We start from the raw sequence: 24,431 nt of genomic DNA, 5'->3' as shown, positions 1-24,431 counted from the left end.
GAAGCCCCGTGTAAGTTCTCCACACCTACTTCACAATATACTTTCAGAAACAGAATGACTGATTTTGATAGATGTGCTGCAGTGCTCAACATCTCAGCATATACAAGATGTACATCCTCAAATCTCACATTAAACACAAATTAGTCAGAATGCATTACACAGAATTAGTATAATAAGCTGTTTAACTTTTCATGTTCTTGCATTTATTCTAGGGATGCTACAATTGGCCAATTTTCACTACAAAAGACTTGATCTGTGATTGGTAAATTGGCCGATTACAAAAACCTTTTCAGCTCCTGCTTTTCTAAGCCTCACGGTAAATTAGCTGCAGTGCTTCTATACATGACGTATTACAATATTTGATTTCATAAATGACTTCGTGGAATAATCTGCCCCACCCTCCCAGTCATAAAAAAAGAAAACAAAAATCCACATATCTGAGGGAAAATAAGTTGTGGATACTTAGCAACACTGACAAGATCATAAAGCTATTCCAGAAATATTTACATTGTATAAATCCATTGTTAAACAAATACCATGAAAGTGCAGAGCATTAAAAACAATGAAGGAAAAAAAAATCTCTGGAAAAGGGAGACCAAAAATAACTGGACACAACAGGGGCTCATATGCAGCCAACAAAACCTGCCATCAATGCAACACAACCTCATCTCTACTGTCAATCATCCTGGTGGTTTTTCTTACTCCAGCCCTGGACAAGTTGACATCTTTGAGGAAATACATTATTCTGAAGAGAATCAGGACATCAATTTGAAAATTCAAGCAGAGCAAAAAGTGTTTCAACTAGACAACAGTTTAAGTCCAGTAAAAAATGGCTTAAACCTAAACCTTAACCCATACCATTAATTGTATCCATGTCTTAAGTTAAGCAAGTTGTTGTTGTTTACCAGCTTAAGTCTGGGTGTCAAACAGGAATGACAAAAACTGGGATTTCCCATTTTTAGGAATACTGCAAACATTTCCTTTTGTAAAATGATGTTAAGATATATCATCACTGACTGAAGTAATGTCTGCAACTTTCCCTTATTTTTATTACTAAGTAAACTTCTATTAATAAACTGCATAAAGCTGCTTTCTTTTAGCTCAACAAAGTACAAATGATTTACATGCAAACAAGACTTTTTAATCTAACAAGCACTTACACTAATATTTAAAGTGGCTGCACTTTGGCCTGCAGAGTGGGACCCAAAAAAAGACACTGCTCAATGGATACAACAAAAATGAGGCTTTCATCTGCCAGCATTAAAATTGCAAATTCGCTTTAAAATAATTACAGTCCTAAAACTGAAGGTGAAGTGTCTGTGAGCATAATTTAAAAAATGTAAATGCTACAAAAAGTGGTTCTACTGAGCTGAACATTTTAAGATAAATATATCCAAATTGTAATTTTGATATTTAACACATGCAGGTGTGGCATCTTGATAACATACCGACACTCCAAATCCTGAGACTATGCAACGCCTTATGGAGCAAAGGTCTGCCACTAAGCCTAAAAGTCTTAATATTTGAGGTACATACTCAAACCTGCTTTCAAAGTTAAAATACCCAAAAAAAAACACTATAGCAAGCGGTTTCATTCACTGTCACTAGCTCTCTTTGCAAAGCCATACTTCATTAAGTTTGTTATGTTTAAATAATGTTCTATCAAATATAGTACTCTGAAAATATACTACCTACATACTTAAATAAACCTTCATACCCTAACATGTATAGTGTGCACACATGACTTATGTATATGCAAAGCAGACAATTGTCACTGCATTATAGTGCTATGTAAATGTGAAGTTTATTAAATACAAATTTACAACTTTAAATGTGTAAAATGTAATTTTTGTACCACCATACTTAAATCACATTTTCCTCAAGTTTACACATCCCCTCTTTAAATGACTTTTAAAACTACCAAATTTCTTAATTTGTTCATAACAGAATAATTTGTTCTTACTACTCTGTAGTTAACTCAGAAAGCCACGAGGATGGCCAAAAGTAGAATTAAAGTGTGATCACAGGACAGTAATTTCTGTAATTAACTTTACTTGCTTATAATTAAGCTGATTTTCTTTAAAACCAACACTACACTACTTAAACATACTCCCGTTACAGGTGTGCAATATTAATAACTTTTTCCAGTTACTTATGTACTTTCTCATCTTAGTGTCGAAATCATAATCCTCTGTGGTCCTTGTGGTAACAAGCCATTAGATATACTGGTTGTCTACTACTGGATCGAGGGGCAACCATTTTTCAACTACAAACTTAAGTTCGCAAGTTTGTGCAAGTGCATTAAGAATTTTGTTTTTTGACATTTTACAAATACACTCATTTGTTTTAGGGGGAGGAAAACTGCTAAATTACTGTTGTATTGCAGGGTCTACAAAACTCTCACAACCCATTCTTGCCCTTCTAAGTGTCTTTAGACACCTATTCCAAGTTGGAATTTCCAACAACAATCGTCTGATTGGGGTGGGGGTCCCCTTTAGAGAATTGCTAGCAATCAATACAGTAGATGGATAAGGTGGGGGGTGTCATCACCTTCGAGAATTGCAACTGATTGCTATATCAGAGCAATGTTGATTGTTTATTCAGCCCGCCGACCCAATGCAACACACGTCATAAGCCATAGGTGACACATGCCCATTAAATACAACAGTATTACCCATAGTTTAAAAAACTCTCCTAATTTGAAATTTGTGTTTCAATAAGTTTTTTTTTTATGAATTTTGCTTATTTGCCTAGAAAATTAAAATTAGGTTAATCTGTTAAAAATATAAAGGATAGCAGACCTTTTTGAATAATTAAGTACAATTAAACAAAGGTTTGGTAATTAGGATAATTATTTCTGACCCATTAATGCATTTCAAAAACTCCCCCAATGGCCAATGTATGCACTATTTCTTTAAAATAGTGTGTGAATGTCTAGCCTTAACATCCTCTGCCTCCACACTTGTTTTTTAATTAGCCATTCAATTACAACCCCAATTCCAAAAAGTTCGAACACTGTAAAATGTTAATAAAAGCAGAATACATTGTTTTGCATATCTCATAAACCCTTATTTTATTCACAGTAGAATGTAGAAAACATAAGTGAGACTTTTTAGTATTTCATGAAAAATATTAGCTCATTTTGAATTTGATGGCAGCAACTCAAAAAAGTTGGAACGGAAACAACAAAAGGCTGAAAAAGTAAGTGGTATTGAACATAAACAGTTTGAGGAACATTTTGCAACTAATTAGGTTAAATGGAAACAGGTCAGAAACATGATTGGTTATAAAAAGAGCATCCTGGAGAGGCAGTCTCACTCAGAAGTAAAGATGGACAAAGATTCACAAATCTGCAAAAAACAGACTACAAATCGTAGAATAATTTCAGAATAATGTTCCTCAATCTAGAACTGTGAAGACTTAATATCTCATCATCTACAGTACGTAACATCACCAAAAGATTCAGAGAATCTGGAGAAGTCTTTGTGCGCAAGGGACAAGGCTGAGAATCAATATTGGATATCTGTGATCTTCAGATCCTCAAGTGGCACTGCATTAAAAACAAGCATGATTATGTCATGGAAATTCACTGCATGGGCTCAGGAACACTTCGAGATATCACTGTCTGTGAACAAAGTTTGCCATGCCAGTCAGAAATGCAGGTTAAAGCTCTAACATGCAAAGAAGCCATATGTCAACAAGATCCAAAAATGTCACCATCTTCTCTGGGCCAAAGCGCACTTAAATGGACAGCGGCAAAGTAGAAAACTATTCTGTGGTCAGATGAATCAAAACCTGAAACTCTTTACGGAGAACACAGATGCCGCGTCATCAGAACTAAAGTGGAGAGGGAACATATGTCTTGTTAATCAGCACTCAGTTCAAAAGCCTGCATCTCTGATGGTGTGGTGGTGCATTAGTACCTACGGAATTGGCAGCATGCACATCTGGAACAGTATATACAGACTTTAGAGCAACATATGCTCCCATCCATATGACGTCTTTTTCAGGGAAGTCCTTGTATATGTCAGCAAGATAATGGTAAACCACATAGTGCATCTATAACAGAAGCATGGCTTCACAGCAGGAGAGTCTGGGTGCTGAATCAGTGTGCCTGCGACACAGAAGACCCAGGACTATTGAGCAGCTAGAATCCTAGATCAGACAAAAATGGGACAACATTCCTCTCCTGAAAGTCCAGCAACTGGTCTCCTCAGTTCCCAGATGTTTATGGATAGTGGTTAAAAGAGGGAACGCTACACAGTGGTAAACACGGCCCTATCCCAACTTTGAGACATGTTGCTGACATCAAATTCAAAATTAATTTCTTTTCTTAAAATGGTATATTTTCACAGTTTAAACATTTGATATATTTTATGTGTTCTATTGTGAATAAAATATGGATTTGATATTTGCAGACCACTGCATTCTGTTTTTATTTACATTTTACACAGTGTTCCAACTTCTTTGGAATTGGAGTTGTAATTAAACCAAATTTTACTTTGAGGGAACTTTTAAAATAAAATGCAAGTCAGCCATTTTGAAAAGGAAACAAGTTATAACTGATGTCTTGTACCTTAGCAAACCTTGACCCCACTCCCCCCAACTACATTCTAAGCCAGGGGTGGGCAGTGTTGGTCCTAGAGTGCCGCAGTGACTCCAGGTTTTTGTTCCAACCAAGTTTCTTAATGAGAAGTTAATTACTGCTGATGAAGCAATTACTGCTTAAGTGACATCTTGATGCTTCATTTTAGTGGTCTCACTTGCTAAGATTCCTCACCCTTAATTGTTTATTTCAATCTTAAACAGCTGCATTCACTGTTTTAATGGCTATTTATTAGCAATAAGATGTAAATGACAAAGCAGTCAGCAGTTCACCATCTAGCTTGTTTTGATTTACTTCTGTTTGTTCATCATGCACCGTTTGATTTATTAAAACACTTAATAGAAAATGTGACTGGTTTCAAGTCATTTTGATGATACCATTGGAAAGGAAAAAAAATCTATGATATAAGAACCTTACATTGCAGACTAACAAGCCACAGAATTAAATAAGGTCTGAGATTGGAAAGGATTAGTTTATAATTAAGCAATTGGGTTGGAATGAAAACCTGCAAAGCCTTGCGCCCTGTGTTGGCTAGGATTGGCTCCAGAAGACCCCCGTGACCCTGTAGTTAGGATATAGCGGGTTGGATAATGGATGGATGGATGAAAACCTGCAGCCACTGAGGCTCTCCAGGACTGACATTGCCCACCCCTGTTCTGAGCCATTACTCTTTGGCAAACAACACTTTTAGGACAAACTGTTGTAGCACAGGAGAGGATCTATTATTCTCTAAAGCCACAACCACCTTCTATGAAGAAGCTCACTTGAAAGAAAGCAGTAAGAATTCTGTTTAAAAACTAGTTTAAAACAGCAACAATTTGGTTGTGGCCGAAGATGCATACATTCTCTGAACCTACTCAAATTAAAAAAATTAGGAACTAATGCACAAACCAGAAGAGGAGGCTAACTGACTGCACTCACCCACAACATACTAGTCCAATAACACATTTGGTCAAGTATGATTATATATGATATGATGCTGGAGACAAAGCCAGAGCAGCTGGGGTAGAAAACCATGCACAACTGGCAGACATACATGGGTATAGATGCCCAAGTTCCATATAAACAATAACCAAGCATGGATTTAAACCTATTCTCATCAAGCTGTGAGATAGCAGTACCAACCCCATCTTGAAAAATATTCTCAATTTAGATTTTTAAATTCTCCTATGCTGAAACTCTTCATAATGTTCATTAACATTTACAGACAATACAGATTTAGTAGCAAGTTAAGCTACTGATTATCCAGGTTTTTATTTTTTTTACACTGTTATTAACAGGCAGTTGTCCTACAGATGTACATTCTGCCAGCCGTAATCAGTTTACTTGCCTCTTGGAGAATGGAACCTCAGAGGTCACAGTGATTTTGCTCTTGCTTCTCTCAATTGTGACCACACCACCGCCCAGGTTACCGGCTTTCCCGTTTACCTTGATGCGCTCCTGTAGAAATTGCTCCTGAAGGGCAAGTGTAAACAAAAGAAATCTATTAGCGGTGAAAAAACAAAAACAAGAAAAAACATACCTATCCAATGAACTTACTGGCCATTAAGGTTAGACAGCAAGTAGCAATAACAGCAGCCAAAATTCATACGAATAACCCTCTTTTCATACTTACAAAATTTGCCGCATCCATAATACCATCTTCAACAGGATGGGTACAATCCAGAGTGAATTTCAGGACCTGCTTCTTTTTCTTGCCCCCTTTGGCAGCTTGCTTCTTCTACAATTTAAAAACAGTGGCATAGTTACCTGACGAAATGTTAAAAAAAAAAATGTAAAACCCAAACTTCTGAAAATACAGAAGAAAAATAAAATGATAGCTGCATCCATAATTCTGGTGCAGAGAAAAAAATGGTTTGATGCAATTATTTCAGCTGCAGAACCTTCAGATGGTGTGAGGTTAAAGAAAACGTTTATAACAATACCCACCTCAGGGTGACAAAGCTTTCAGTTAAATAAAAGCGGCAGATTCCAATGTTCATTTTACTCTAACAGTAAGCAATACTTTCCTACGTATGAATTTTAGTTCTCTTTGATACTGATGACCAATTTTCACTCAATACAAAAGGTACACGATCTTATGACTTTCATGAAATTTCTACGGGTCAGATGAGATAACCGTATTAAGCAAAAAGAACTTAAAAATAAAGAATCGAACAGTAATTCAGTTTCTGGTTTTGACACGCAGGAGGGCCAGGTTTCTAAAAGTTGTACTTCAGCATACTTGCAGTCGGTTTTGAAAAATACGCTGTTTCGGAAATCTTAAAAAAAGACTAAACGCCAATTTCTTGATAATTATCGATAAGTTACAACCTTCACCCCAAAACAACAGATCACTCTCACACATCAAAAAACAAATGATGTGGCTTTAATCTTTTCACTTCTGTGCTTACAGCATGCACCGTACCACACAAGTATTTTCCAACCTCAAAATCCGTTTATCCTAAGACATGGTGACTCAATCCGGTTCACGGTTCGAGACTCACAGGTAAAACAATTCTTCAGCGAAGACTCTGCTAACTAGAACGTTTTGACAAAGCAATCACTTAAAACTCTCCTTCGTAAGACTTAAGTGATGCTTTTAGTGCGTTGGTCACTCGCTTTCTTTTCTTTTTAACTACTGTAAAAAGAGTTGAAGCACGAGTTCGGTTAGGCCCTTTAATCACCAAGCTCGCATTTTTGAGATCCCCTTTGAAACCACACTACTATCGGCGAAGAAACAACGTGCTCCTCGCACAGTCCTTGCAACCGTAGGATCGCCCAGTATCTCAAAACAAATGATACATCAACGAACTTTACTTTGTCCATCTCTCAATATATAACTTAAATACAGCTAAATAATTAGTCAAAGTCGGAAAAGACCCCTGTAAAAAACGGCATTCTTATGCGACTCCACGAGAGCTCAAATACTAACCAGTGGCGCCATTGCGAACCAACAGGCGGAAAGGAAGAAAGCACAGTGCGCAGGCGCCTCGATACAGGCTCTCTGATGCAAGCAGAGCAATCAATGTAAAAGGGCAGGCGGAGATTGATTCTTTTGCTTATTCCTTCCGGTGTGACGTGTAGAGGAATTCTGAGTCCGTTGTATGTTTCTTGCACTGTTAAATCACGTCGTTCAGGAATGTGAATGTCATATGTGCTTGTGTTGGTGGGCACTATCGCTGTACTTTTAAAAATTATAATAAAGTTATAAACGTTTAACCTATTTGCTGCTCATTAATGAGGTTAATTTGCACCAGCATATACTGTCATTGCCAAAAATATTAAATACTGTAGTTCATATATTAGTTTACTCACTGCATTTCCAGGCTCAACTAACTTTACACCATTTTCCGTACTGATCATACAATTCTAAGCCCGAGCAGGGTTTTGGAGGGTTGGAGCCTATTCCTGCAAACATAGAGCATAAGGCCGTTGCAGGGTGAATACATATGCACATGCAGAATAGGGCCAATTTAGCGTTGCCAGTTCATCTAACCTGCATGTCTTAGGAGTTTGGAAAGAAACCCAAATAGATCCAGGAAGAACATGCAAACTCCACACAGGGAGGACCTGTGGCGTGAACCCAGGTCTCCATACTGCAAGCTAGCTGCATAGCCACCCAAATTTTAAGAATTTATATTTATTACAATAATACTAAATATATTCATAGAGTTCCCTGCTATTACACAGCTTACACAACTATTTTGTTTTCCTGTTATGCTATAAATATTACTTATAAGACATTATGTAATTGTAATATGTCACCTTTTTAATTTTACTCACATCAAAACTAATGTATCTGTTACTCATAACTGGAAGGAAATGTATTCTCTACATTGTAATACTTAAGCCAAATTCACCAAACTACTTTGCAAAACTTTATTATTATTATTGATGTAAGGCATCTGTACACTACAGAATATATACTTTTCTGCCTACATAAAATATTTAAAATTTATTTTCAAAATATTTTATGTAATGTATGTATTTGCATTATATATGTTTAGATACAAAAGATAATTTATAGTTGGCATCCATGTGTGCTCTAAAGACAATAGTAAAGCATCAACAAAAAAAGACACTGATTGCAGGGACATTTCCTTAAATGTCTGAATAGGTCCACTAGAAAGGCAGTCTCTTTCTTGTGCAGCAATTTGTGAGCAAGATGATGGAGGATGGCGCTTCAAATGAGGTAGCTTTCTCCTTCCTCCTGGCTTTCTTGGCAGCAAGCAAAGTATACCTTCGGGACTCTGTCCTCTGCACTGACACAGGACTTCCATAAAATGCTGCTGTCTGCTATGCCCTCCAGTTTTTGAAATTAGCCAGATTCATGTCACGCTTGCAGACATCTTTGAAGCAAAGATGTGGTCACCCAGCTGGGCAAGTGTCCTTCGTCAGCTCACCCAACAGCACATCTTTGGGGATTCAGTCAGAGTTTATTTGCCATTTGAGGTGTCTCTGGCTAAGTAAAGTGAACATACTAATGCTAGCACGTTAGAGGAAGTTTGTGTTGCTTACTCTGCTGTGCCATATAATGTGTAAGATGCACTTCAGGCAGTGTATGTGGAAGCTCTTAAACTTTTTTTCTGGCTAGTACTATATGGTTATCCAGTAGTCAAAGCAGTACTGGGTGACATCTGATCCTCTACATAATCCCAAAAAAGGCTACTTCAGCTGAGCAAGATGAATGCCATTGTAAGTTCTACAAATGCAAGAAAGAGTGGCATTTGTTTTTCTTGGCATTTCTCCTGCACCTACTGAGGTGAAAAGATCATGTCCCCTGTCGATCTGCTCTCTCTAAATACAAGCTCTGACTCAGAATACATTTGGAAAGAAAGACTCTGAAAGTGTGCTAAGTCAAAGCAGGTGAGGACTTTGTCACAGTGCTGAGAAGAAAGATGCCACCATAATTTGTACAGTCACTGAATCCTCCTTTATTCTTTTAAAGGATAACAGTACTGACATTGTGGCTGTCATGTGGAACATAACCCTTCCCCCAGCCTAGATGCAGGAGCTTATGCAGGTGCTTTAGCAGTGCTGGTTTCTTGCTTTTCCAAATTTCAGATGACATACCATCTATCTTGTGGGCCTTTCCAGACGTGAGACAGACCGTGTCTGTATGGACTGCTTACACAATTGGCAATGTGTCTAAATTCTCCATCATAGGAAGATGGAGTAAGGCTTCCAGTGGAACATCAGTCATTACATTCTGGATAGTATATAGCTGAGGTGTCCAGCTCTGATCCTGGAGGGCCACAGTGACTGCAGGTTTTCATTCTAACCATTTGTTAATTAGTGACCAGTTTTGCTGCTAATTACGTTCATTTAAGTGATTTGCTTAGACCCTATGAATAAGGGGTGAGCAACGTTGTTCCTGAAGGTCTATAGTACCTGCAAGTTTTTGTTCCAACCCAATTGCATTCATGAGAAGTCATTTATTGCTGATGAAGCACTTAATTGCTCGAGTGACATTTTTCTGCTTCATTTTGATTGTCTTGCTTGTTAAGATTTTGAGCCCTTAATAGCTTATTTTAGTGTTAAACAGCTGTTCACTGTTTTTAATTGCTCCTTATTAGCAATAAGATGCAAATGATAATGGAACCAGCAGTTCCCTATCTAGCTTGTTTCCATTTACACCTGTGTTATATTCATCATTCAGCATTCATCATTTAGAGGCCTCAAGTGCTGGAAGAGGTGGAAAAAACTGTTGCTAGTGTGGTTGAACGAGAAGCAACTTGCAGGGGATAGCGTAAGCGAGGCAATCGCTTGCGAGAAACCCACGAAGATTCATGGCGATTTGCTGAAGAAAAATCCTTCTTTGAGTGGCAAAGGTGAGGAAATTAAAGCCAGCAGAGGATGGTTTGAAAAGTTTCACAAGAGAAGTGGCTTTTAATTTTTTTTCCCTGTGCTTAAAACTCATAAAAAAAGTGTTTACAGTGAGAGGTTACTAAGGGTTTAGTGCCAATGTTAGTTTTCTCTGTTGTTCAAGGTTTTCTCAGTGTTATTCAATGTTTTTACATTTAATTTACTATTACACTGTGCATTCTATGGTATGATTAATTATTTTTGTGCTTAAAAATATATATATATATATATATATATATATATATATACAGTTACGCCTGAACAGATTAATTGTATTTACATACAATCTTATGGGGAAATTACGTTTGGGTCGCGACCAAATTGGGTTGCGTCTAGAGTTCTGGAAAGAATTACAGTCATGACCAAAGGTGGAACTGTATATATAACCATCCATCCATTATCCAAGCTGCTATATCCTAACTACAGGGTCATGGGGGATCTGCTGGAGCCAATCCCAGCCAACACAGGGTGCAAGGCAGGAAACATCCCAAGCAGGGCCTCTCTCTCTCTCTATATATATATATATATATATATATATATATATATATATATATATATATATATATATATATATATATATATATATATATATATATAGTGCATCACTTTTTCCACATTTTGTTATGTTACAACCTTATTCCAAAATGGATTAAATTCATTTTTTTCCTCAGAATTCTACACACAACACCCCATAATGACAACATGAAAAAAGTTTACTTGAGGTTTTTGCAAATTTATTAAAAATAAAAAAACTGAGAAATCACATGTACATAAGTATTCACAGCCTTTGCTCAATACTTTGTTGATGCATCTTTGGCAGCAATTACAGCCTCAAGTCTTTTTGAATATGATGCCACAAGCTTGGCGCACCTATCCTTGGCCAGTTTAGCCCATTCCTCTTCGCAGCACCTCTCAAGCTCCATCAGGTTGGATGGGAAGCGTCAGTGCACAGCCATTTTAAGATCTCTCCAGAGATATTCAAACGGATTCAAGTCTGGGCTCTGGCTGGGCCACTCAAGGACATTCACAGAGTTGTCCTGAAGCCACTCCTTTGATATCTTGGCTGTGTGCTTAGGGTCGTTGTCCTACTGAAAGATGAACCGTCGCCCCAGTCTGAGGTCAAGAGCGCTCTGGAGCAGGTTTTCATCCAGCATGTCTCTGTACATTGCTGCAGTCATCTTCCCCTTTATCCTGACTAGTCTCCCTGTTCCTGCCGCTGAAAAGTATCCCCACAACATGATGCTGCCACCACCATGCTTCACTGTAGGGATGGTATTGGCCTGGCGATGAGCGGTGCCTGGTTTCCTCCAAACGTGACGCCTGGTATTCACACCAAAGAGTTCAATCTTTGTCTCATCAGACTAGAGAATTTTGTTTCTCATGGTCTGAGAGTCCTTCAGGTGTCTTTTGGCAAACTCCAGGCGGGCTGCCATGTACCCTTTACTAAGGAGTGGCTTCCTTCTGGCCACTCTACCATACAGGCCTGATTGGTGGATTGCTGCAGAGATGGTTGTCCTTCTGGAAGGTTCTTCTCTCTCCACAGAGGACCTTTGGAGCTCTGACAGAGTGACCATCAGGTTCTTGGTCACCTCCCTGACTAAGGCCCTTCTCCCCCAATCGCTCAGTTTAGATGGCTGGCCAGCTCTAGGAAGAGTCCTGGTGGTTTTGAACTTCTTCCACTTACGGATGATGGAGGCCACTGTGCTCATTGGGACCTTCAAATCAGCATAAAGTTTTCTGTAACCTTCCCCAGATTTGTGCCTCGAGACAATCCTGTCTAGGAGGTCTACAGACAATTCCTTTGACTTCATGATTGGTTTTTGCTCTGACATGTCAACTGTGGGACCTTCTGTAGACAGGTGTGTGCCTTTCCAAATCATGTCCAATCAACTGAATTTACCACAGGTAGACTCCAATTAAGCTGCAGAAACATCTCAAGGATGATCAGTGGAAACAGGATGCACCTGAGCTCAATTTTGAGCTTCATGGCAAAGGCTGTGAATACTTATGTACATGTGATTTCTCAGTTTTTTTATTTTTAATAAATTTGCAAAAACCTCAAGCAAACTTTTATGTTAAATCATGTTAATAATTTTTATCTCTCTCTCTCTCTCTCTCTCTCTCTCTCTCTCTCTCTCTCTCAGTAGTTTATATTACTTTTAAACTTCTGCCTAGGAGATTTGGTACAGTGGGTCTTGTCAGCAGTTGGAGCATCCATATCCATTCCAACATTACATGTGGCAGCACAGTACTTTAATCAGATGATGATGGTGCAAAACTTCACCGCAGAAAACGCAGCAAAGCTGAGGTTAAAATTGATTTCAAATCCAAGAAGTATATTATATTTCCATACATATATAATCTGTTAGATGTGAAACTAAAATGCAACTATGAAAAAGCCTAATTAAAAAAGTGGGTTTTAGGATTTTTTTTTAATGTTCCACTGTGTTAGACTGATGTATCTCTGTACATAGGAATGGCAAATTTTTGGTGCATAACAGCTGAAGGCTGCCTCACCACTTTTTATGCTTAGCTCTTGGAGTAATAAACAAATTAGCGTTCAAGTATCTAACCTTACAACTGGGAACATAAGAGAACGGGCACTAAGAAGGAGCAAGATAACTCGGAGGTTTTCATACCATTAATAAAATTTTTAAATTTTGTCTAAACAACACAAGTAACTGTTGTAACAATGCTAAAACTGGTGAGATATGGTCAGATTTTTTTTACTGGTAAGATTCTTTCTTTCAGTCCAATTAGAATTCCATTATATTTAAACAAAAAACCCATGAATTCATTTCTCATCACCTTGAGAACTTAGAAGTGTTAACTCCTGCCATGCTACTTAAATAAAAAATGAATAAAAAAAATGTGGTTCTAGCTGCTGCTAGCTGTAGTTCTAGCTTCTAGTTGTAATGTGCACTTTGAAGTTTAAGTCATAGTCCAAAACAATGCCTAAATTCTTTCTTTCCTTTTTAAAGTCAAATGATTTGTTTGTAATGTATTTACTTTTTCATTTCTGCCAGCAACTGAGATGGTTTTTCCTTGTTTAGCTTGATGAAATTACTACTCATCCATTCTGAAATGCAAGTGAGACATTGAATCAAAGAACACAGAGCTTCAGGGTCATCAGTTGCTATGGATAAATAAGCAAAGCTACTTTTCATCTGCACTGCTGTGGTAATTTTATCTCATTTTGTGATAATCTGGCTTTATATAAGCATGTAGATTAAAAATAACAGTGAGCCCAGAACAGGTTCTTGTAGTACCCCAAAAATTCTTCTCCCATGACATTTAATGATACTACACTAATTATAATAATGATGATGATGATGATGATAATAATACACACATTGGCATAGTATAGAAGACACAGGAGTAGTAAATGTCAAGTGGTATATGTCAAAATGTCAATCAAAGATGATTGATGACTTGATGCCCCCCTCCTCTGACTGGTGGATTTAAATGATGCGCCTCACTCCCTGTCAGTTGATTGGTCAATAATATCCATAGTACAGGAAGTCTGACAATTAAGTGGAGACCATTTAGTTTGTCAGACTTCTGTGGGTAGTGCACAGGTCCATATTCTAGAATATCTTATCTAATATCTATTTAGTTAGCATGTCGGCACTGTTCATTTCAATATATGTGGTATATTTCCCTGGTCCAAGGGTTTCTTGTCAAAAGGTTAAAATAAACAGAGATACAAGATAGCCCTATTGAAACAGCAACATTTGTTATTAAGTGTATGGGTGGTTTGTCTTGCATTCTGATTCTTAAAGTTGTATCAAACTATTGTTAATTTCAAAGCAAAATGCAGCCAATAATTTTGTTTATAACTAAATTAAATAAACCTTATAAATAGAACCCAGTGCTTGATATACTAATCGCTATCCTTAAATGCTACTTCTGTGTTTTATTCAGTTATAATATTTAATATTATTTAATTTGCCTTTTGCAAGTTTTATTTAAAAATTAACTCTTTAAGACATATTCAGACTATTCCAGACTGCACATGTCAAAAAGCTTATTATTTATTTCACAAGGTTTCTTTTCATGCTGGTTTTGTCGCCTATCAATTTTTTTATACATCATTGCAGTTTTTCAAATTGTAATAACTGCTTTATAACTCCACTTTTTCATGTGATTATTTACTTCATAATTAACTTTATTTATTTAATTATTTTGGCACAAATGTCATTACAATCAAGACTACCAGTCTAATTCATATTCTAAACTCCAATAGTTAATGTTCTTCCTGAATCAGGAAGAATACAAACCCCAACTTTTAGTGCCAGATAAGGTCCTAACAATAGCAGGCTAATGTTAATTAGCATAATATAGGGTGGCCCACGAAAAAGTAGCCCGCCTCCCTGGCGAAAAAAGGCACCCTTCCATAAAGAAAGAAAGAACTTGAAATGCAAAAATCTTTACTCACTCTTTACAGAAAGTGCTGAAAATGATCTCCTTGTGCATCAATACATGTCGCTCAGCTCGTACTCGCACGTTTGCACTACGTCTACACAGCTTTCGTGATGAGGGTAGTCAATCGGCGCACCACTCTAACAGGAAGGCGGGCTACTTTTTCGTGGGCCACCCTGTACTAGCAGATGTTAAATAATGTTTTTTCCCCAACTCTTTGCAACCCCATGGAACTGCCTAAATAGATGACAGTCTAGCTGATAATATACCGCAGAACACGTCAGTTGGCGTGTGCTGTGAGCTTAGGGTGACCCCCTTGATGTTTTGGTCTTAATATGTTTTTTTAATTTCCTCTGTGACTTGTAAATTTAGTATTTTACTGTCTTATATTTGTAATACTAGCTTGATATGGATATGGGCAAGTCAATGTTTCATTTTGGAATAATAATGTCTAGCTTAACTCTGACCTTGACCAATGTCGCCGCACAAACCCTGTTCCTTTCACTCGTATTCAAGAAGAATGCAGCCACTTCTTGATTCTTAGAATTGCAGCTCAAACTTACATCCCCTACACCCTGAATGCTACTAAGGCAAAGGGTGGTTTTTCACAAACAGAGGGTAAAAGCAGTTTTCAATGATATATGTCACATGTAACCTGGACTACCTAAAAGAAACAATAACCCACACAGTTTTAGTAAAATTGTAATCATTGTGCTTACAAATATAATAGATATTATGTAACTATCGACTAAAACATTTTCCTTCCTGATATTCCTAACGTGTCCAAAATAAGCCTAATCATCAGCAATGTAGTGTATATGCTCATATAACATACTATAACCATTCTTATTTTTCAGGGGTTCATGGAATGCTATTACCAAGCATTAACAGAATTTCTAAAACTGTACATATTTTTAGCTGAGTTAAGGATCCACATTGCGGAAGCAATTCGTTTTTAAAAGTGAAAATTCTACTCCGACACCTCCAGAGTGAACGGGTCACACTTGAATAAGCGATTACCAGAAGCAGGATTCGAACCCACGCAGGCATTTGCCCCTTGGATCTTAAGTCCAATGCCTTAACTATCTCAGCCATTGTTGTCATAGAAAAAGCCGCCTAAAATACCATTTTGCTACTACACGAATACAGTGGTCATTTTTCAGATCCTTCCACAACATGTGTTGCCTGCATGGTGGTTGGGGGGCGGGGGACCAGAAGGGGCGATTCACATTTCAGAGGCAGCAGGTGTGTCCTGATCAAACATTATGCTAATGCAAGCGATGTTCACACATATAGCCTTTAACCTCAGGGCGTATCTTCTGGAGGACAGACATCTGCTTAAAAAGATCTCCTTGTTACAAAGGCGACTTTTTAAAAAATTCCGGACTCTTCGGCTTAGATGTTAGCCCCCGTACACCGACCCATTACACGGTTGTCCTTTTAAAATGGGCGGCAAAGGGCACACATTTGCTAAAAGAAATTACTGTCCACATTTCCAAAAAGCCATGCTCTTTTCTGTCTATATAAATAATCGTGCAGACCGGTCCATTACCCTGCTTACCGCTAAGAACTGAAGATGACTCCGAATCTCTTAGAAAGACAAAATGGTGCGTCTTCATGATCTCCTTAGAACAATGCTTTCTATTTATTTATTTATTATTTATGGATAGGACTAAATGAAATATAATTATTGTTAATACAGTCTATGAAACCCGAGAGTCACGGCAATCAAGATCACGGTATGGTATATTATTGATTATTACATGCGTCAAACGAGTATGTTTTAACAAACGTATTGCTGAATCCTTATATTTTATCCTTAGTATTAATATTTCCAAGTTGATTCTCCAGTAACCCCCTTTTTAAAAAAATTATATCTGTTTAAAACGAGAGGGGCTGGGGATTTAAAGTCAAAAATAATCATAGGTTACCGTTAATTATTATGCTCAGTACCATGTGTGTAGGCGCGTGAGTGTGCTCGTGTGTCTGTATAAGTTGTAGCACTTTATTTCTATCTTTCTACATGTATGATGATTAATGTACAAATACAACATTCATATTACTGAAGTTTTTTGTGTTACTGAAAACGGGTAATCCACTCAATTAAGTTTTGTCTCGGCGTCTGAAAATTCAACCAGGGCCTCTCCTCTGAGAATATTCAGGAGTGGTTTAAAAGCGCAGGCAGGTTGTGTATTAGCTTTGACATAACAAGATGTCAGTAATCTGAACTACGTACAGAAGGGCCCACTTGTGAAATGCGTACTCGTTCGAAACGGACTCTCGCATTAGCCGGAGATTCTCTGCATAGGGCCACATGTTTTTAAAAGTCTGAGATAACAAAACATTTTTGCTTTATAAACTCATTTGGACAGCCGGGTGGAACCAGATTCCAGGGCTGAACAGGTCCAGGAGCTTATATCGATGCGAGTGCTCAGTAGACATACTACAACTGTGTTTTCATTTGTTTCGATAAATGAAATGTAATTATTTTATTACAGACTAGTAGCCCCAAAGTCCGGATGATTTTTAGACGTATCAAGTGTGTTGTTGAATAATTGGGTAAATGATTATTATATGTTCCTGTATTTATGAGATTATATCTTAATGCACAGGGAACCCGAGACCAGGCTTTCTGTTTTTATTTACGTCTTTAGATTTTAAAAAGTTTGTATCCAGACATGCATTTTTCTGTGGTACCTGTTTCTTTATCCGCTTTTTTCACAAAGGTAAGGTATCTTTGCAAGATGGTCATATAAAGTTTTACTTTTGCTTCGGCGCTCAAGTCACCGCGTTCAAATATGACTTTCATTTGTTTATCCAGTTCGCTTTCCGTAGCATTTAAAAGGTCGCTGGAAGCCGGGGCTTTGATGCAATTGAGCCTTTTGTTTTCGAGGTACTGACAGCAAATGGACACCTTTCCAGATATGGCCCAGATATACTATAACATCAGGACCAGATCTGGCATACAGACCTGGTCCAGTGTCTTTTTGCACAACGGCCCAATACTGGCGCAGATCAGGATTTTTTACCTGGACCAGATTTAAACCAGAGCTGGACCAGCATCAAATAATTCTGTTAAAATCCGGGCCTTTTCTGGCACACATTCATTACAGTCCCAGACTGATTCTGTGCTAGATCTGGCCCCTGTAGAGCCAAGTTCTTAAAATCACCTCAGCTTCTAATCTGGTAAGGCAAGTAGGGCTAACTTTTGGTGAAATATTGAAAGAATGTAGATCTTGCCTTAACGAATGAGTAACACAGGGTCATCCTCCTAATATTTAATTATACCTAATTATGCCATGGTCTATAAGAACAGCCTCGAGAAATCAAGGAATGGACTAATCAAGGTCACAAAATGATTCTACAGAGATGCTAGCTTACTTCAACTCCAGTTGAGTTGGCAGTGTATACCTTTGTTGGTGGCACTTTCCAAACACATAACGTGAAGAAAAAAAAAAAACAAACAAGAAAAAAACCTGCAACTCATGACATAATTTATAGCAATATCATCTAAAGGCCCTGTTGAGTTAAATAGTATTTTATATATAGAATCTAAGTGTCTAGTATTAAAAGTTAAGAGAAAAATAACTCAATGACAACTTTGATTATATAACTGGTTTATTTATTGTCTTGTTATGTAAACTCAGTGCAGTTGCATGGATCAAAAGCTGTAACTACAATTACAAACAAACATATTAATACAGCATATTGAGTATTTAACAGTTCAAATATCCAGTAACATGGTTAAAATATAGAAATATAAAATGAACACATTTGCACAAAAGTGTAGGATGCAAGTACAAAAATGACAAAATCTACCCAAAATAGTAAAAACAACAATAAACTTGACTACTAAAGTGTATTTACATCAGTCCTGATTCAGAAGGCACTGCTGCCTGCACTCTCCTGCAGCGTTCCTTGCGACCACCACCACGGTCAGATGCCAAATTGAACCATCTAATAGCAAATTTATTAATGTCCACATCTGTAGCTTTGGCTGCCACTTGACTCTGGTGAACTGCACCTGCAGGCAAACACAGAAAAATAATTATCAGAAACATTAAATGGCAAACCGTTGCTTTAAGGCAGGGGTTCTCAACGTCGGTCCTGGGGACCCCCCTGTCGCTGCAGGTTTTTGTTCCAACCAGCTTCTGTTTTTAATTGAACTCCTGGGCTAATTAAGTGAACTGATATTTCCCAAGTTCTGTGTTTAAGGAACAATACATTGATTAGAAAACTAAGTTTGCTAAAAAAATATATATATATTAAAATGTACCAAGCAGTTATATAGGAATAATGTATTTTTTTTTTCTTTTTAATAGTATTTTCATGTTGATTTTCATCCTTGGTGTTTCAATTGTTTAATTAATCCATTATTTACTAATTAGTGGGTCTGACTCTAAAGTAGCTGCAGCCTTTGATTATTCAGTGTTGTTTGCCTGGGTGTCTGCTCTGCTCGTTTTAAGTTGTCATTAATAAGATACAATGGAAAAACTGCACAGAGAAAGGGCAAAGTATAATGAAATCAACAAAAGAGAGTTAAGCATTTAAATCTATAGCAAAAGCAGAAATATTTATAAATGTCTTATAAATGTAAAAATCATGCTGCTATGCTTTTCTGAATGTCGAATAAAAGAAAAAAAAAAACCAGCTAATTAAATGAGATCAGTGCTATCAGGTGTTGTCACTGATTAGGAATCTGGTTGGAACAAAAACCTGCAGCCACAGGGGGTCCCCAGGACCGACGTGGAGAACCCCTGCTTTAAGGCATTTTCCACTAATAGAAATGGTGAAATAAGGGTTGGCACTTGCACTACTGCAGCGTTTCTCAACCTTCAAGTATTTGCAACCCAAGTTTTCATAACAGTTTTAATCGCGCCCCCCTAACGTTTTTTTGAAAGGAGCCCACTAATACCAATTTGTTCTTTTTTTAATTAATGATATATCCTAGATGCATATTTTATTATACCTACTTAACTGATCGACATTTATCTAACTCTATATTTATTGTTCTAGCATCAGAATGTAGTTTAAGTTCATTTGTTTTGGTTTCAATAGATGTATTTTTCATATTTTCAATTCTTGTTTTCTTTTTTTCACATCTTTGCGTCCCCCATTTTGTTACTTCGCACCTCCCTAGGGGGGCCCCTCAGAGTTTGAGAACCACTGCACTACTGCATAATGACCACACAGCAACATGTTTTGAATACAGGAGAAGCAAGTTTGACTAATGATATGAAATCATCTATGCTTGATTTTAGTGAACTTATTTTTAATACTGATCAATGAAGGCTGTGTACAGATTGTGGACTGACTTTTTTTGTAGAGCTAGTGTAAAAATATTCAATATGGAAATATTGACAATTCAATTGTAAGGTTGAATTAAGATTGCAGTTTTTCTCTAATTCTTTACTTATTATTTGGGGTTGTGGATAAAATAGTGCGATTAGCTCATTTTAAATATATGATTCTTTGTTATAAATGCATAAAAACCCGAAACCCACTTCTAATGCTCTTTCTTGATGTACAGGAAACTCCAAATACTCCTAAGAATGTGGCAGGAGTTTTAAAAGGAGCAGAAAGTGTTAGACACCTGGAAAAATATTTTATTTAATAATTGCTATTTTCCAGAAATCTGAAATACTTAGGCTATATCTTAAATATGTCATTTTCTAATCTGCTTAATTCAGACCAGGGTCATGGGGGAGCTGGAGGCTTACCAGCTGGCTTTGGGGCACATTCAGGAACAAACCCTGGACAGGAAACCCATCTAATCGCAGGGTGAGTACACACAAAGGCCATTTTACAATACACTGAACCTATATGCCTTTGAACAGTAGGTGGAAACTTGAGCAGACAAAGGAGAACATGCAAACTCCACACAGAGAGGACCCAGGAGGCAAACCCTGGTCTCCTTACTGCAAGTCAGCAGCACTATCACTGAGCCACCAAAGGCATAAAATGTAATATCTTACTACAATTAGACTAATCTCATATAGTTGGATTTCTTGATACTTCTGCATAATAAGAGTTTTGGTTGCCATTTGACTGAAGGCCCGTTTTTCATTCACTCCCTTCCAGTTTATCTTTTTTGCAACATCATCTCCAAAAATATGTGAAAGAATATTCCAAGTGACACGCTTGGTATCTTGTCCTCCGATAGATGCCAGTACAGAAATCTACAAGGACAAAAGATAATATACAGGCAGTGACTTTAGAATTAAAATACTAAAATATATGCATAAACAGCATTAATGGTCACTCTGAAGTATGTCTTTTGACTTTGATGTGATGTTTGGCATTCTGACAAATATTGCTAAAAAGTTACACTTTCCGAAGTAAAAAGAAAAACAGCCGAATATTCGTTTCAACTTTAACTGTAATTCAATTCAGTAGACATTAATTTTGTAATAATAATAGTACTGTATATAACAAAGGAAGCACAAAATTCATGGATTGTAATGTTCAGAAAGTTCAAATGATTTATCATTTATATTTGCAACTCTTGTTGTTGTAAAAGGATTTTTTCTTGTAACTGTAGGACACTGTAGAGCTATTAAATATTTTCCTAAACATAGTCCCTTACACAATAAACATCCTGTAACAGATAACCCACCTAACAGCTAAAACAACTATATTAGTGCAAATTTTGGATGACACTTATGTAAATATTACATCCCCATGCACAAATAATTGTAAAGTCACATGGGTATTGTGTGTAAAACATACAGTACTTACCCATGATAAATAATTACTAAAGAAAAAAAAATGCAGACAGACTTATTTCAGACATTCTACCCATGTCATGCCATACCTTATAACTAATTTAGAAACATAAAATATTTTCCATTGAGAAATAACTGATTTTACAGTTTCTGATGTTGCCTATGTTAGCATATAATGTGTAGATTTGGTCTTGGCCTATTATGTACAAAAGAATTAGTAATTGTTTAAAATTATGACAAAATCCAAGTGAATATTTTAAATTAACCAGAATCAGAAAGAGAACAAAGTCTAGCTTTGCAATCCATACCATGTTCTTTTTCTTCAAAGCATTGGTTGGTTGTTTCAACCAGGCCTCCAATGATTGTAGAGGAAACTGGACCTCCTCAGGCATATCAGGTGAGCATTCAATGTTTAGCCGCCCAGATAGTGAACTGATCATGACAGCCAATTGTGAAAGCTGGTGCTTCACATGTTCGAGCAATGTGAGGATATGAAGATCTGCAGCTGAAAAATAAATACCAACAAAATATAAAAAGGATACTATTCATTTGAATACTTTGAAAAGGCAATGAATCCTACTCTTGCACTTTGAAGCAAACATAACAACATCCTTTGGAACATATAAAATTTAACATCTTAAAAACCAAAACCCTAAAAATCAAGGAATATACTGGCACAAAATGAACAGGACAACAAATATTATTGCATAACTAATAACTTGTTGAATTATGCTCCGATATGTTCAAACATTTGTTGAATATGTGAAACAAGTACAGTCAATGTTCTGATCATAACTTACCAGTACAAGGTATTGGTTCTGTTCCACATTGACCCACTCTGTAAGTAGGCTTGAAGAGTTCAGAAGTATTTTTCATTTTTGGAAGGCTCGTGGAAATTTGTTGATGTATTTTCAGAGAGCAATAGTGACTGGTAAGGAGGTGGCACCTGAAGCAAAGAATGTGGTGGTGAGCGACAAGGTGGCACAGATGGTAAAGGTGGTGATGGTACCTGAGGTGCAGAATGTGGGGAGAACATGCAAGGTCCAGTTGACTGTTGAGGTTTTGAAAATCTTGTCAAGGGAACTTTTGTTTTATTAGCCAAGTCTTCATGTTCACTTTCATAGTTAGTGTCGCCATAGTAGTGGCTGTTTACAGAAGATTAAATGTGCATATATTACTCAAAACAAAAGTTTCATACATTCAATAAAACACAGGTGAAGTTGAATCAAACTTACATTGGTTTAGGTGCTCTTTTCACCCTGCCTATATCCTCCTGATCATCTGAATCCAATTCTGAAGTTTGACACGTCAAAGACGTCTTCATCCCTTGCCATGCAGACATGTAATCTCCTAAAAGCATTTCAAAAAGTTAATATCAGGTGATGTAAACAATGTGCAATATAACATTATCACTTCTGTGATCTTTTAAATCGCTACGACCTAGGCCACATTTGCACCTAGCATTCACATATTTTCTTTTTTTGTAATTGCATCACAGTTTGATAGCATTTAACCACCAAAGTGAAACTAGGAAAAATTGTAAGAGACCTATGTGAGAAAGTAAGATTAGATTTCAATTTGGATAAATGTAATCACTAGAGGGTGGCGCAGTGGGTAGCACTGCTGCATCGTTGTTAGGAGACCCGGGTTCGCTTCTCTGGTCCTCCCTGTGTGGAGTTTGCATGTTCTCCCTGTGTCTGCGTGGGTTTCCTCCCACATTCCAAAGACATGCATGTTAGGTGTATTGGCGATTCTGAATTGTCCCTAGTGTGTGGATATGTGTGTGTGCCCTGCGGTGGGCTGGCGACCTGCCCAGGGTTTGTTTCCTGCCTTGCGGCCTGTGTTGGCTGGGATTGGCTCCAGCAGACCCCCGTGACCCTGTAGTTAGGATATAGCGGGTTGGATGATGGATGGATAATCACTAGAGTTGCATGTTAATGAAAGGTGTGAACTAGGCCCTGATTTCTCATGAACACTAGTATGAACGTATAAAGGTTGTTGAAAATGAGGCTTGGAGACATTGAAAAAAATCACAAGATTGCAACATGAAAATAAGGCCTTAGACAAATGTTTGTTGCTTTTCTATTAAAAAAAAATGAACATAGCAAGAAACCAATATTTTACAGCAATATTTCTCTGGTGAAAGGGATTAAGTCGGGGACATACGACTCGTATCTTGAACATTTCAATTACCGTAGGACTTTAGTACTCTAACGTCATTCTTGGTCCAGTCAGGGCCTGGTTCCTCGGCATATCTTGCTGCTTTGTTGAGTATTTGATCGCTCTTATAATTTGGCCAAAAGGTTGTGCCATCACTGTACCAAGACTGTGGTATAACAGAAACAGCTTTTTGTTCATCTAAAAACTGAACTACCAGAAACATCCTGCAAAAGAAAAAAAAAATACAATGCTTAAAATAAACATAATATTTACATGTTGCACACAAAATGCATTATCCAAACAGCAGGTGATACCACCTAGCACATCCTCATCCCTCATTTTAATAAAACCAAGAATGCTTTTTTGACTATGGATTAAAGATAAGCTTTGTATTGTAGTTTGCAATGTGCAGCAAATTTACCCATTAGCCATAGAAAAACATATTTATACACAAATGAAAATGATATATAACAAAGTACAGTGTGATGTGTATAAATACATCAACAGTACAGTACTTACAAAATATAAACGTGATTCCATTTGTCCTGACTGATGAACAAGTAGAACAATCAGAAATGCTATTTACATACAATAACTGTTGGATTTAATATTTTTGAGAATGAAGTAAAAGTATCGCTACAGAACCTCCTCTGTGGGGCAGAACTATGCAC

The 24,431-nt window shown here is 37.2% G+C and overlaps 1 protein-coding gene and 1 long non-coding RNA gene across 2 annotated transcripts in view; both read right to left on the bottom strand.

Annotated features, from left to right (window-relative positions):
* The window catches only part of rpl22 (ribosomal protein L22), a 20,028-nt gene extending 12,402 nt beyond the window's left edge, over positions 1 to 7,626 (bottom strand). Inside the window, exons 1-3 of the mRNA XM_039756164.1 lie at positions 7,521 to 7,626; positions 6,222 to 6,326; positions 5,937 to 6,061 (exon numbers count right to left, since the gene is read on the bottom strand). Of these exons, the coding sequence (XP_039612098.1) occupies positions 5,937 to 6,061; positions 6,222 to 6,326; positions 7,521 to 7,532 (242 nt within the window). The 5' untranslated portion in view covers positions 7,533 to 7,626. The remainder of the gene's footprint in view (positions 1 to 5,936; positions 6,062 to 6,221; positions 6,327 to 7,520) is intronic.
* Positions 7,627 to 22,056: 14,430 nt separating this feature from the next.
* Positions 22,057 to 22,919, bottom strand: LOC120531098. The gene is made up of 3 exons (XR_005634061.1): positions 22,836 to 22,919; positions 22,401 to 22,745; positions 22,057 to 22,105 (listed from the first exon to the last, which is right to left on the bottom strand). It is a non-coding gene; the product is annotated as an uncharacterized LOC120531098 (long non-coding RNA).
* Positions 22,920 to 24,431: the final 1,512 nt, after the last annotated feature.

Source organism: Polypterus senegalus, chromosome 6 (assembly GCF_016835505.1).
Source record: "Polypterus senegalus isolate Bchr_013 chromosome 6, ASM1683550v1, whole genome shotgun sequence".
In the NCBI taxonomy this organism is placed as follows: domain Eukaryota; kingdom Metazoa; phylum Chordata; class Cladistia; order Polypteriformes; family Polypteridae; genus Polypterus; species Polypterus senegalus.
This window is presented reverse-complemented; position numbering and strand designations above follow the sequence as displayed.